This window comes from Dreissena polymorpha, chromosome 4 (genome assembly GCF_020536995.1).
Source record: "Dreissena polymorpha isolate Duluth1 chromosome 4, UMN_Dpol_1.0, whole genome shotgun sequence".
NCBI classification, from domain to species: domain Eukaryota; kingdom Metazoa; phylum Mollusca; class Bivalvia; order Myida; family Dreissenidae; genus Dreissena; species Dreissena polymorpha.
The window spans coordinates 121,965,047-121,977,659 of record NC_068358.1 but is presented as its reverse complement, the minus strand read 5'-3'; the positions used below and the strand labels follow the sequence as shown (position 1 = coordinate 121,977,659).

Below are 12,613 nucleotides of genomic sequence, written 5' to 3'. Positions count from 1 at the left end.
GTTCAACAAAAGGCAGTTTTGGCGTTCCATACACGTACCCTTCGGTGTGTCTGACGTTCACCATGGCAGGCATTTCAAAATTCGCACTGCTTGAAACCCCTATTTGTGTTTGTATGTCTTATTGATCGAATCACGATCTAACTTGTACAGTTTATACGCAATAAAGAGAAGATACCTTAGCATTTATTTCTTTTTATGCCCTAGACTATTTTCCTTATTTTTTTCAGATACTAGTTTGCAGCAATGTATTCGTTTAAAATGATTATTTATAGGTGGACCTATTTTAAGTGTTCGTGTGTCGTATGAATAGACATCGTTGCAGGAAATTAACATGATCCGTAAAACTTAATTTAGATTCACATCGTACATGCATGATATACATGCTAGCGAATTCGACTATACAGACATTTTCGATTTCAGAATTAAAATATTTCGCATTTTTCGACACATGTTCTTCTAGACTTTTATTTTAATTTATATCGGAATATATGTTTAATAAGTTTTTTACACATTTTATACGAATTCATAAATATTTCACAAAATCGTACAATCTCACTTTAACAGAAATAAGGTCGTGGTGGCGTAGTGGATATGGTGATCGCTTAGCGACCGGGAGGTCACGGGTTCAATTCCCACTGTTGGAGCGATCTTGAGATCTCACTAAGTATTGGTTTTATCCCCAGAAAAAAATATTCCAGGGCGTTTTAAAGAAGCTTAAGCTTAACGACACAGTCAAAACAAAACAATTCAGTTAATTAAATGTAACTAGGTTGGCGCTAAATCGCGAGTACCCAAACATTTAGGTAAAACACAGCATTCGTGATTGTGTGATAAACATTTTCAATATTCGCTGTTAATGCTAATAAGTGGACTAAACTATATGTGTATTTAGAGTTTTTAATGAAAAACGTACTGTTTTACGGCGCACGATTTTTGTATCTACTAGTTAAGCCCCTGATCATACTGAACATGTTTTAACAGTGTTAACACATTTGTTTTCACTTAAATAAGACATCCAAACAATTGAAAAAGCATAATTGTCTTTGGACGCTATCTCAAGTAAGGACGTAATTGGTAATTATATGTTCCTATTATCAAGATGGTCAGGACGGATCTGTGTTCAATTGCATCCGCTTTCAATGTCCCAAATAGTACATCTGAATCAGATAAGTCCATAACAATAATTATGTTTATGTAAACGATGAGATACAATGTTGGAACAAGGCGTGTTATAAGTTTTGACACCGGTATATCATTATGATTATCAGAGATAACAATATAAACATAACAAGGAACCGGACAGAACTAATAAAATAATTGGGAAATGTGGAGTACGGGAGGTCTACTATCAAAATAACCGTAGCGAATAAAGGTTATTGAACTGATTAAACATGCGGTGGTATATGTTCGCATTATTCGCGGTATATATTATAAATAATTATTGACGCACATACAGTATGGGTCATGGTGTGCGAATAATCTAGTTTTCATATGGACCTTATATCATGACTCCGAGAAGAAACGTTACAAATCATCTTTGTTTTGTTGTAGTTGTATATTTAGGACCAATATTACATCAGTGTTAATTTCAACGTCGCTTGCATGTTCAAAAACATTGTTTGTTTCATATTTCATCTACCGGAACAAATTTACATGAACCTTGCCAATTTGTCTTAGGTATCAACATATAAAACGACTTCAATCACTACATTAAAGTAAGATCCTAAAATTATACATTGAATAACTTCCCCATTAAATCGCAAACGGCGACCATAATATAACTGCAAAAAGACACAAATGCTTATTTAATTCCGTTCTTGCGCTAGGTCTGGAAGTAATGTTTTTGGAGTTGTTTTTTTCTCGCAAGGTAGAATTTCTGGATAGGGATGTCATTTTAACCCGGAAATACCATGTGTACACTATGATAATAGGAATGATAGCGCAGGAAATCATGATGTAGTAACCAAGCAGAAAATTGCAGTATTGTCATTAATGTTCGTGTTTCGTTTTCAGGCAAAACAAACATATCCATAAAACTACTACTGCTACTGCAGCTTCAGCTGCTACTGCTTCTACTACTACTATTACTACTACTACCACTACCACTGTCACTGCCTCTGCTACTGCTGCTGCCACTACTACTACTTCTACTACTACTACCACTTCTACTACTTCTACTGCTACTACTACTACTACTTCTACTACTACTACTACTACTACTACTACTTCTACTACTACTACTACTACTACTACTACTACTACTACTACTACTACTACTACTACTACTACTACTACTACTACTACTACTACAACTACAACTACAACAACAACTACTTCTACTACTACTACTACTACTACTACTACTACTACTACTACTACTACTACTACTACTACTACTACTACTACTTCTACTACTACTGCTACTACCACTACTATTACTACTGTTACTACTACTACTACTACTACTACTACTACTACTAGTGGTACTACTACTACTAGTGGTACTATTACTTCTGCTGCTGCTACTACTACTACTACTGCTACTACTACTTCTACTACTACTACTACTATGACTACTGCTGCTGCTGCTGCTGCTGCTGCTGCTGCTGCTGCTGCTACTACTACTTCTACTACTACTCCTACTACTACTACTACTTCTACTTCTACTACTACTACTACTACTACTACTACTACTACTACTACTACTACTACTACTACTACTACTACTACTACTACTACTACTACTTCTACTACTACTACTACTATCTATCTATCTATTATATCTTTCTTAGGAATAATTCGTGACTTTAGATCCTCATGGTACTGCATAATTAATAGCCTCAGATTATGAATGATCTGTGCTGAGCAAAAATACCACGTCATTAAGACGCAGCAGATAGTGGACTATTTTAATCATTCATAAACATTCTCTTCCGCGACATGAATAATACAAATATTGTTTTTTTATTCTTTTCTATATACGCCCCGTTCAAAAATAGTCCATTAAACACGATATTCACATAATGTTTTCATTTGTGAATGAATATAGTTGAAAAACTCAAACCTATTGCATAAATTATGCAACTCTTTCTCGCGTGGATGCGGCAGATGTGGCAGGTATCCAGCTAAGCGTAATTAACAGCGAACTGACTTGAAATTTTTGGCACTGACATTAGTTGTTCGCTTGCGAACAAAACAATCGGGGAATGCTATTCGAGACGAATATTAAAATCGTTTACTATTCTGTAACAAATTCTTGATATTCCGATATCCTAACCTCAAGTCTTTACAAAGGATGATCATGTGACGTTGACAACGAACAAGTCGCATATTTTTACGATACTATTATATTTTTGTACAGGAAATCCCTTTTTTAACTATGTTCTGTTACAGAAAATATCGTAACCTTTGCTGAAAAGAAGGCGTTTTACCCGTTGTTTTAAAAATGTTGTTGTCGCGAGCACATGTTGTGGTCGCAATTTATTGTTGTGATCCTGATGTGAAGTAAAACAGATGGATAATTGAGTCTGTATGTATGTCTGTCAGTCAGTCTTTCTCTGTGTATGTCTGTCTGTCCCTCTGTCCGTCCGTCCTTGTCTGTCCGTCCTTGTTCGTCCGTCCGTCTGATTTTTACTTAATCTACATTTGATCCTGACTGGCTCATGTTCGTTTCTGGTGCTGGTTACTTGAGGAATCACTCTGCATTTCAATTAAATAAATACATTGTTAAATATAGAAAGCCAATAACCAAATCCATTAAATTGCTGTGTATATGTTCATCATTTAGTATGGTTTTGAATTTCTGTGCTCATCTCTATGTGAAGTCGAATTACAGCATAAACAATATTTGAAACGCCCTTGATTACAGAGTTATTTACGTTATTAACAAATGCGCCATTGTAAACACTGCTGTATTTTATGTAAACTCAATGTAATAGATTTTCAGAAGACAAGTCACAAATCACGTGGTATGGCAACACTGAATAGGCCCAATCGTAACACTTTGTCCGTCTCTGGAGTCTGCGTGAAGAGCTGGTTTATGCAATAAAAAGCCGGTTGGGTCCAGAGTGTTAATAGGCCCTCCGCCTCCGGTCCAATCACATGTTACCAGAGAAGGTCGGCGTGAATGTATTATAGTCTAAGTTCTCATCTGAATGAAATTTATGTGCGTGGATTAAGGAATATATTTTGTTAAATACATACTTAAGATAGCGTACGTCAGCATGTTGTTTATACGAAGAAAATTTGTTTTTTATACGGCAACTGTCGCGATTTTAATTGTTTTTTGCGCGTTAGTGTTTCGCCCGGGCATGCAAATTTATTCATGCTCGACTGTTTATCCAAATGGACCTGACGATACATCAATGAGACGCTGTCGTTACGTGTATTTAGATCTCGGGTCTAACAAAGGTGTGCAGATACGAAAACTATATGAACCTTGGTTGTACCCTGAAGGTAAAATTTTGCCATTTTACGACAATATATTTGGTAAAATCCGCCATCACTCCAGGCGCGATGTCTGTACGTTTGGTTTTGAGGCGAATCCACGACACATGAAGCGACTAAAGGATATCGCAAAGCGTTTCAAAAGCTACGATATCAACGTCACTTTCTTAAATAATGCTGTCAGCAACATCTCCTCTGAAAACGTCACCATTTATTCGGACACAAATTTTGATATCGACTGGGGGGCAGGTATTCATAGCAGCCTGATTGACAATAAGTCCAACATGACATTGTATCAGGTGCAAACCATTGATATCGTAAAGTTCTTTGCCGAAAACATTGTTCCGTTAAAACCGGACTACGTGTTCGCTAAGATGGATATAGAAGGTTCAGAATTCATAGTCCTTCCCCATATGCTGAAGGGTGGGCTTCTTTGCGATCACGCGATATCTTCAATGGTGTTAGAGATGCATGACCGCGTCAGAGAGGATTTTCAGTCAGACCTGTCCTTTGCCACATTGAAGGAAAGATTGAAGGACCAAGCTTGTACACCAACTACAATACACGATCTAGATGACGAGACATACATGGGGGACGTGTCATTTGAGCCATGTGAGGGAGAAAGCAATACGTATAATACGTTATAGGTTAAAACGTTCAACGCTAATAAATAACGTGCATGAACGGAGTTTTGTGTTCGTTGCAGCGTTACGATGTCAAACGTGTATTATTGCGTGCCAAATGAGCCATGTGTACAAAAAAGCAATACGTATGATGCGTTTTCGGTTTTTATGTTCAATGCAAATAAATAATGTGCATTAAAAGATTCACTTTTACATTTCAAAGTGGCGATGCAAAGTGTAATCGGGTGTAACCACGACATGAACTTAATAAGACACCTGTCTTAAAACATTAGTGGTAAAATATAAGTGAGTATGGTGTTGTTTTATTTAAATGAATTGTTATTGTAAGTAATTTAACGAAACATTATATTCATGAAACTAATACAGGAATGATGTAATTTGAATAAATGAACGTTTGTTGCTTGTTTTTGTTGATTGTCATTTCGCGCGTTTACTTTCTGTATTCATAAATATTTAGACTTATGAATTACGAACATGAAAAGTCCTTTAACAAACAACTATCGGATGAAATAAATATATAGAGATGTTATGTTTTAATGTAATACAAATTGAGTAAAGTGATTATTTTACGGATCCTGGATTTTTCTGTCGATAAGGTGACTTTCTGGACACTAATTTTCATTCTAGTAAAATGTTCGGACACCATGAAAAAAAACTTGCAGGATCCCAACTTAATAATCTGACATAAACGCAGTCAGCATAAATGCATGTAGAACGAATGAAGTGATCCTTCCGGTCCATAGTGACCATGAGTAACTCAATAGTAGCTTTACATGAAAAACCGATAGAAGTCATTTAAGTAAACAAAATCTGATATAAACGCAGTCAGCATAAATGCATGTAGAACGAATGAAGTGATCCTTCCGGTCCATAGTGACCATAAGTAACTCAATAGTAGCTTTACATGAAAAACCGATAGAAGTCATTTAAGTAAACAAAATTGATACATAAATTCTAGTTGCACTACCATGCTGTTAAGTTTTCCTTGTAAGATATTCAATTTTGACGTGTTTTTTGTATTATGGGAAGGAAACTGGAGAACCCTGAAAAAATCCCAACAGTCTAGGCGGAAAGAGTCGTCCCTGATCAGCCTGTGCGGACTGCACAGGCTAATATGGCGCGACACTTTGCGAACATACATTAAACCCCATTTTCACAGAGCACGGTACATATGTCGGGCTTGGAATGTATGTTCAAGGCCCACACAGGTTATGTGGCCGGACTTGGAATGTATGGCCAAAGCCCACACAGATTATATGGCCGGGTGGGAATGAATAGCCAAAGCCCACACAGATTATATGGCCGGGTGGGAATGTATGGCCAAAGCCCACACAGGTTATGTGGCCGGATGGGATGTATGGCCAAAGCCCACACAGGTTATGTGGCCGGGTGGGAATGTATGGCAAAAGCTCACACAGGTTATATGGCCGGTTGAGAATGTATGGCCGAAGCCCACACAGGTAATGTGGCCGGGCTTAAAATCCATGACCAAAGCCCGCACGAGTAGATAACGGTTTCGTGTAAAATGGTCGTCCGTCGGTGCTTTTGCTCTCGGACTTTTGTAGAAAATGGTCGCAAACAATTACCGGTAAGCTTGATTTTAAACGTCATACTACCCTTTTCCGTTTAACACGCGCTTTGAACAATAAATTTGTTTCTATTTAAATAATTAATTTCCCTCACTTAATTACTATTGATTGGTCCTGGTGAAGACAAATTAGACTTTACATTTACAAGAACCAAATAACAATTTTCGATTACCGCGTTACGTTAGACATGACTTCGAACAAATTGCTTGCATAATCATTTAGAATCAATTTATCTATGGATAAACACGCACATCTTGTACAACGCATCCTGTATGAAGTGATTTCAGTTGCATGGAGTAATTAATATCAGATCTAATAATATGCGGCCAGCGTAGCTCGAGCCAAGCCTGCGCATCCGCGTTATAGATGACAGCGATGCTCTAAAAGCTCTTAACATGATATACATCCAGACATGTTGCTGCATGTAACAAACAACAACAACGTGTGTCATAATGTGGTAAACCATGTTTTTTGTGTGGTACTAGATTTTCAGGGACCCGTCTTACTAACTATCGTCCGAAACTTACGATACAATTTTTGAAGTTACCGGTAAGTTGTTTTTGAGTAACAAAAGCAATTAGTTTTTTCAGTTATTCTATTAATGCCCAATGTATCTGCAACACTAAAATGCATTCGGAAATTAGATTTCTCGTCAGATATTTGATATCACAGGACCAAGTCCGTAAGGTTTAATGCTAGTATTACTATTTGCTCGAGACCGGTTTTTCTCAATATCTTATCATAAGAACTCACACAATTTCATAATAAAACATACGAAATCGATCTTATTCATGCAATTCATTTATTGCCATAAACAACAATGTAAAAATGTGATTTCTCGAGTAAAATATCATAGATTAATTCTAAAAACAATCAATGCTTGCTTACACAGCAGGTAAACAAGCGCAGGAACCTCTCAAGTAAACTGGGCTGCTTGCTTGACATATCCGTCCGTCGCTCGTCGGTAAGTTGGCCGTAATTTTTCCCAATAACTGTATCGGTCGCAGTAAAGTCTACCTGTTTCATTGCTGCATTTCGGTTTGTATCATTATCATTGATGAAGCTGTCCAATGACACGTTGACACAGTCCAAACTGTGACCTCTCTTAACATGCTGAAGGCACGCCACGTGCTTGGCATCGGTTGGTCCACATACCATATCGGGCAAAGAAATAGAGCTGAAACTTCTGTCTGCCGTGGGAAACCTTTGCGGAGACAGGCATCTTCCTTTGAGAAGGGTTCGGCCTATGAAATCCCTCTGATACGTATCCTCATGTTTTACATTCACAGAAGCGTCGGACGATGATGATGAAACACTAAGTGACGCGCTGCAGCAAATGTCGCCGAGTAATTTAGACGCCTGGTAATCAATTGCGGTGGTGAAATCCTTCCATATAGCGGCGGCCTTGCTACTGCTGCATAACTGAAAGGAATTCTTGCCTTTGAGCGGAATGGAGATTGTTACAATCGTGCTGGCATTTTTGTACGTGACACCGAGCATAACTACTGGCGTGAAAGACACAGGATTGTAGTCGATATCTGGTCCGTGGGGGTTGATGCCGGCGACGACTACGAACCTCTCACCAGTCCCGATACTGAACAGACCATTGGCTTTCATGGTGCCGCCTTGAAGGGCCACAAATACGCACTTGGCCTGAAGCTTTTCATTAAGGTTATACTTGCTGCGAAGTATTTTCTGTAATGTGTGCGCACCCATGGTGTACGTGAAATACACACTTCTGTCTGCCGGGGGAAACTTTTGCGGAGTCAGACATCTGTCTTTGAGAAGGGTCCGGCCTATGAAGGTCCTCTGATACGTATGCTCATGTCTTACATTCACAGAAGCGTCTAATGATGATGATGAAGCACTAAGTAACGCGCTGCACCAAATGTCGCCGCTTAATTTAGACGACTGGTTATCAATGGCGGTGATGAAATCATTCCATATAGCGGCGGCCTTGCTACTGCTGCGTAGCTGAAAGGAATTCTGGCCTTTGAGCGGACTGGAAATTGTTACCATCGTGCTGGCATTTTTGTACGTGACGCTGAGCATACCTACTGGAGTGAAAGACACTGGATTGTAGTCGATATCTGGTCCGCGAGGGTTGATGCCGGCGACGACTACGAACCTCTCACCAATTCCGATACTGAATAGACCATTGGCTTTCAAGGGGCCGCCTTGCAGGGCCACACATACGCCCTCGGCCTGAAGCTTTTCATTGATGTTATACTTGCTGCGACGTATGTTCTGTAATGTGTAAGCATCCATTGTGTACCTGAAATACACACTTCTATCTGCCATGGGAAACCTTTGCGGAGACAGACATCTGTCTTTGAGAAGGGTCCGGCCTATGAAGCCCCTCTGATACGTATCTTCATGTTTTGCATTCACAGAGGCGTCTGATGATGATGATGATGATGAAACACTAAGTGACGCGCTGCACCAAATGTCGCCGCTTAATTTAGACGCCTGGTAATCAATGGCGGTGATGAAATCCTTCCATATTGCGGCGGCCTTGCTACTGCTGCATAGCTGAAAGGAATTCTCGCCTTTGAGCTGACTGGAGATTGTTACAATCATGCTGGCATTTTTGTATGTGACACTGAGCATACCTACTGGAGTGAAAGACACTGGATTGTAGTCGATATCTGGTCCGCGGGGGTTGACGCCGGCGACGACTACGAACCTCTCACCAATCCCAATACTGAACAGACCATTCGCTTTCATGGTGCCGCCTTGAAGGACCACACATATGCCCTCGGCCTGAAGCTTTTCATTGAGGTTATACTTGCTGCGAAGTATGTTCTGTAATGTGTGAGCATCCATTGTGTACCTGAAATATACACATTTTTTATTAATTGAAATATTTACATTAACCTTTTAATTAACGCAAACCTTTACTTATATCGGAATAGAACATCTATATAAAAGGAAATAAACTGCTTTTAATAACGGATTTCAATTAGGATAGTCAATTGTTATCAATTATTAACCCATGATCTTTTCTGTCAATAGCCGCGCATTTGTAAAAAGTAAGTCAGTTTTAATGCTGAAACACATGTTCAATTAATATGTGTTCTTATCATTTCTTGCTTGAATATATTAACAAACTTTCGGATAATACAATGTATTTCAATAAATGTTCACGCTAAATAATAAACAATATTTCATTTTAATAAATTGTATTAGGACATTTTTTAACTCTTTCCAGATATATTTGGCCTCGCTATTTTGTTTTCAAAACTTGGTCCTATACATTGACTACATTTTCTTTATGTTACTCAACAAAACAATTGTTTATTGACACTAAAAAGCAAATATTAACACTAATATTTACTAGTTGACCAAAATGGTATATACTGCTTTAATTATAGCTTGATTTATACTTTGACGTTGCAACTAACGTTAACGTAGCGTCATTTTTATGTCGCGTCATTTGACGTGATCGGTTTTGACGTGATCGGTTTAAACATAACGTTTATTAATATTTATCACATGCTATACATTGTTTCCCATGTAATATAACCATTACAAATATTTTTATCTTACAAAAGTGTAATAATAACCTTCGATCAATTCTATTGGCTTTCCGGATTACAAATTTACATATGTCATGTATTCCTCCGCATTGTTTGTCAACAAATTGGCGTCAAAAATCTTAGCGATACCGTTAGGCGCATCTGTCAAAATCGAAGGCAGAGGTAAAGGCATTGTAATCACACACACAAACGTAGAACAAGATGTACTGTACATAGTTTCGATCGATGGCAGCGATTACGAGGTTGATCTACCCGTATCCAGGCTGAGTTTGATAACTGAAGAAACGAACGCTGACAGCTCGAACAGGTTTGCAACAATCACCGACGATGATGTAAATGATTTTGTAGTCAAGCAAAAGAACAAAAAATACCCAACCCAAAACGTTTTATGACATGAAATTACTTTCTGCCTTTCTACAAACATAAAATATCACGCACGATATATCCGAAATGCCACCAAATGAGTTATGCGAAGCATTATGGATTTTTTTAAGTGTGAAAAAAAAACAGACGTTCCAACTACGAACCAACAACAATCCGCGCATTCCTTGGCAGTTTTGAACGATATTTGCGGGATCAGAGCTACACAAATTCTCTGATTCATGGTTCGGAATTTGTGAAATTAAAGGATGTGTTACAGGCCAATCAAAAACAGCTGAAACGTGAGGGTCTAGGAAATAAGCCCCAGCGAGCGGATTCAATCACTGATAATGAAATCGACCAGCTATAGAAGTTAATGGAACACTAACCAACTAGGAAAATCCACCCCAGAGAGCATTATTAACTCCTTGTGGTTCTTTACCACTATACATTTTGGTTTACTAGGCAAGGGGGTAATCCAAGGGATGTACGGGATGTTAAACCAAAAATGTGGGAAAATAAAAATTGTGGGCGAAAAATGTCCTGTTGCAATTTACAAGGAGTATGCAAGTAAAAGACCAGCTGATTATTGTAAACCATCTGACCCATTTTATATTGCAACCCACACGATGCAGTCAAACATGAAACCTTGTGGTCAATGGTTTAAACGTCAACCTATCGGAAAAAATAAACCTATCTCAATAATGAAGAGAATGGCGAAAGCAGCGGGTCTCCCTGAAGACAAACGTCTTACAAACCATATTGCCAGAAAGCATCTTGTTCAGAAACTTTCTGAGAACAACGTTCCGCCAAACCACATCATGCAGATCACTGGCCATCGAAACTTGCATTCCATCAATAACTATAGCCACATCAGTGAACAGCAACACAAAAGCATCTCCAATATCTTGGCGAACACCAGCAAATGCCGTTTCCTTATCAGTTGAGCCAGATGTCAGTCACAAAAAAAAACAATGAGTTCCGCAGCACATGCTTCTCAGTATCATGCATTCAATGGCGGTTTGAATAACATGTTCGCTGGAAGTATTTTCAGAGGAATTTTTAATCTATCAACATCAATTCTGCTCCGAGCAACCAATGTCCATCGCAATTTCCAAGATGTGAGAGGCAGGAAACACCACAAAAACGCCGCAGAATAATTGTAGAAACTTCAAAGCGAAAGCGACTGACATTTTAATTCTTGTGTAGATCTAATATTCAAAACTTCGAGCGACTACAGTAATCTAAATTCGCGAAATCGCAGTACTCTTGACTATGACGTCATTGGAATGACGTAGATTAATGCTTGTAGATGTTTTTAATACAAGACACAAGATACAAAAATCTGTATTTAACGTCGGATGTAAATAACAATAAACATTAGCTCATGAGCTATTTCCCGACAAAACAATTATATATATATATATAACAAGTGTATATTGAGCTGACAGAAAGAAAGATTAAGCATATTATATAAGCATTTATACTACAAGAACATATTTAGAGCATATTTAACACAAAATTTAGAAAAAAATGTTCATTAAAAGCATAATATTTTGTCAGTTACACATAGATATGACAAAGGGAAATATACCTAAGAACTATATTAGAGCTGTTTTTATATAGTTCATAATTAAAACATATGTAATACACTTATAAGTTGTACAAACAAAGCATTGCAGACCTATATTAAAATTAAAGATATTCAAACAAGTATAGCACACAATTCATGTTTAAAAGCATATACAAGCACATGCACAATAACTACATAGTAGATCTACAACAAATAAATAGCACATATATACACATATATACATGTTTTTAACATTTTAAAAACACACAAGAAGGGAGTATAAAAAAGCATATTTAATCACATGAAAATACATCTACATAGCACATATATACACATATATACAAGTTTGTTTGTTTGTTGTTGTTGTTTTTTTAAACACACAAGAAACTCATATAGGGGGCCTACACTATATACAAGGATAATAAACAAGGGGTTAACTGACAGATAAATAAATAATATAAG

General features: G+C 37.7%; 2 protein-coding genes across 2 annotated transcripts in view; one reads left to right on the top strand and one right to left on the bottom strand.

Annotated features, from left to right (window-relative positions):
* LOC127880050 (SHC-transforming protein 1-like) overlaps positions 1 to 12,613 on the top strand; it is a 153,198-nt gene that overhangs the window by 64,517 nt on the left and 76,068 nt on the right. The window lies entirely within an intron of this gene.
* LOC127880048 (uncharacterized) lies at positions 7,463 to 10,050 on the bottom strand. The gene is made up of 2 exons (XM_052427276.1): positions 10,017 to 10,050; positions 7,463 to 9,512 (listed from the first exon to the last, which is right to left on the bottom strand). The coding sequence occupies exon 2, from the start codon at positions 9,503 to 9,505 to the stop codon at positions 7,553 to 7,555; it is 1,953 nt and encodes a 650-aa protein (XP_052283236.1). The 5' UTR covers positions 9,506 to 9,512; positions 10,017 to 10,050; the 3' UTR covers positions 7,463 to 7,552.

Coding starts and splice junctions, on each gene's coding strand:
- LOC127880048 (XM_052427276.1), bottom strand. CDS start 9,505: ATGGATGCTCACACATTACAGAACATACTTCGCAGCAAGTATAACCTC.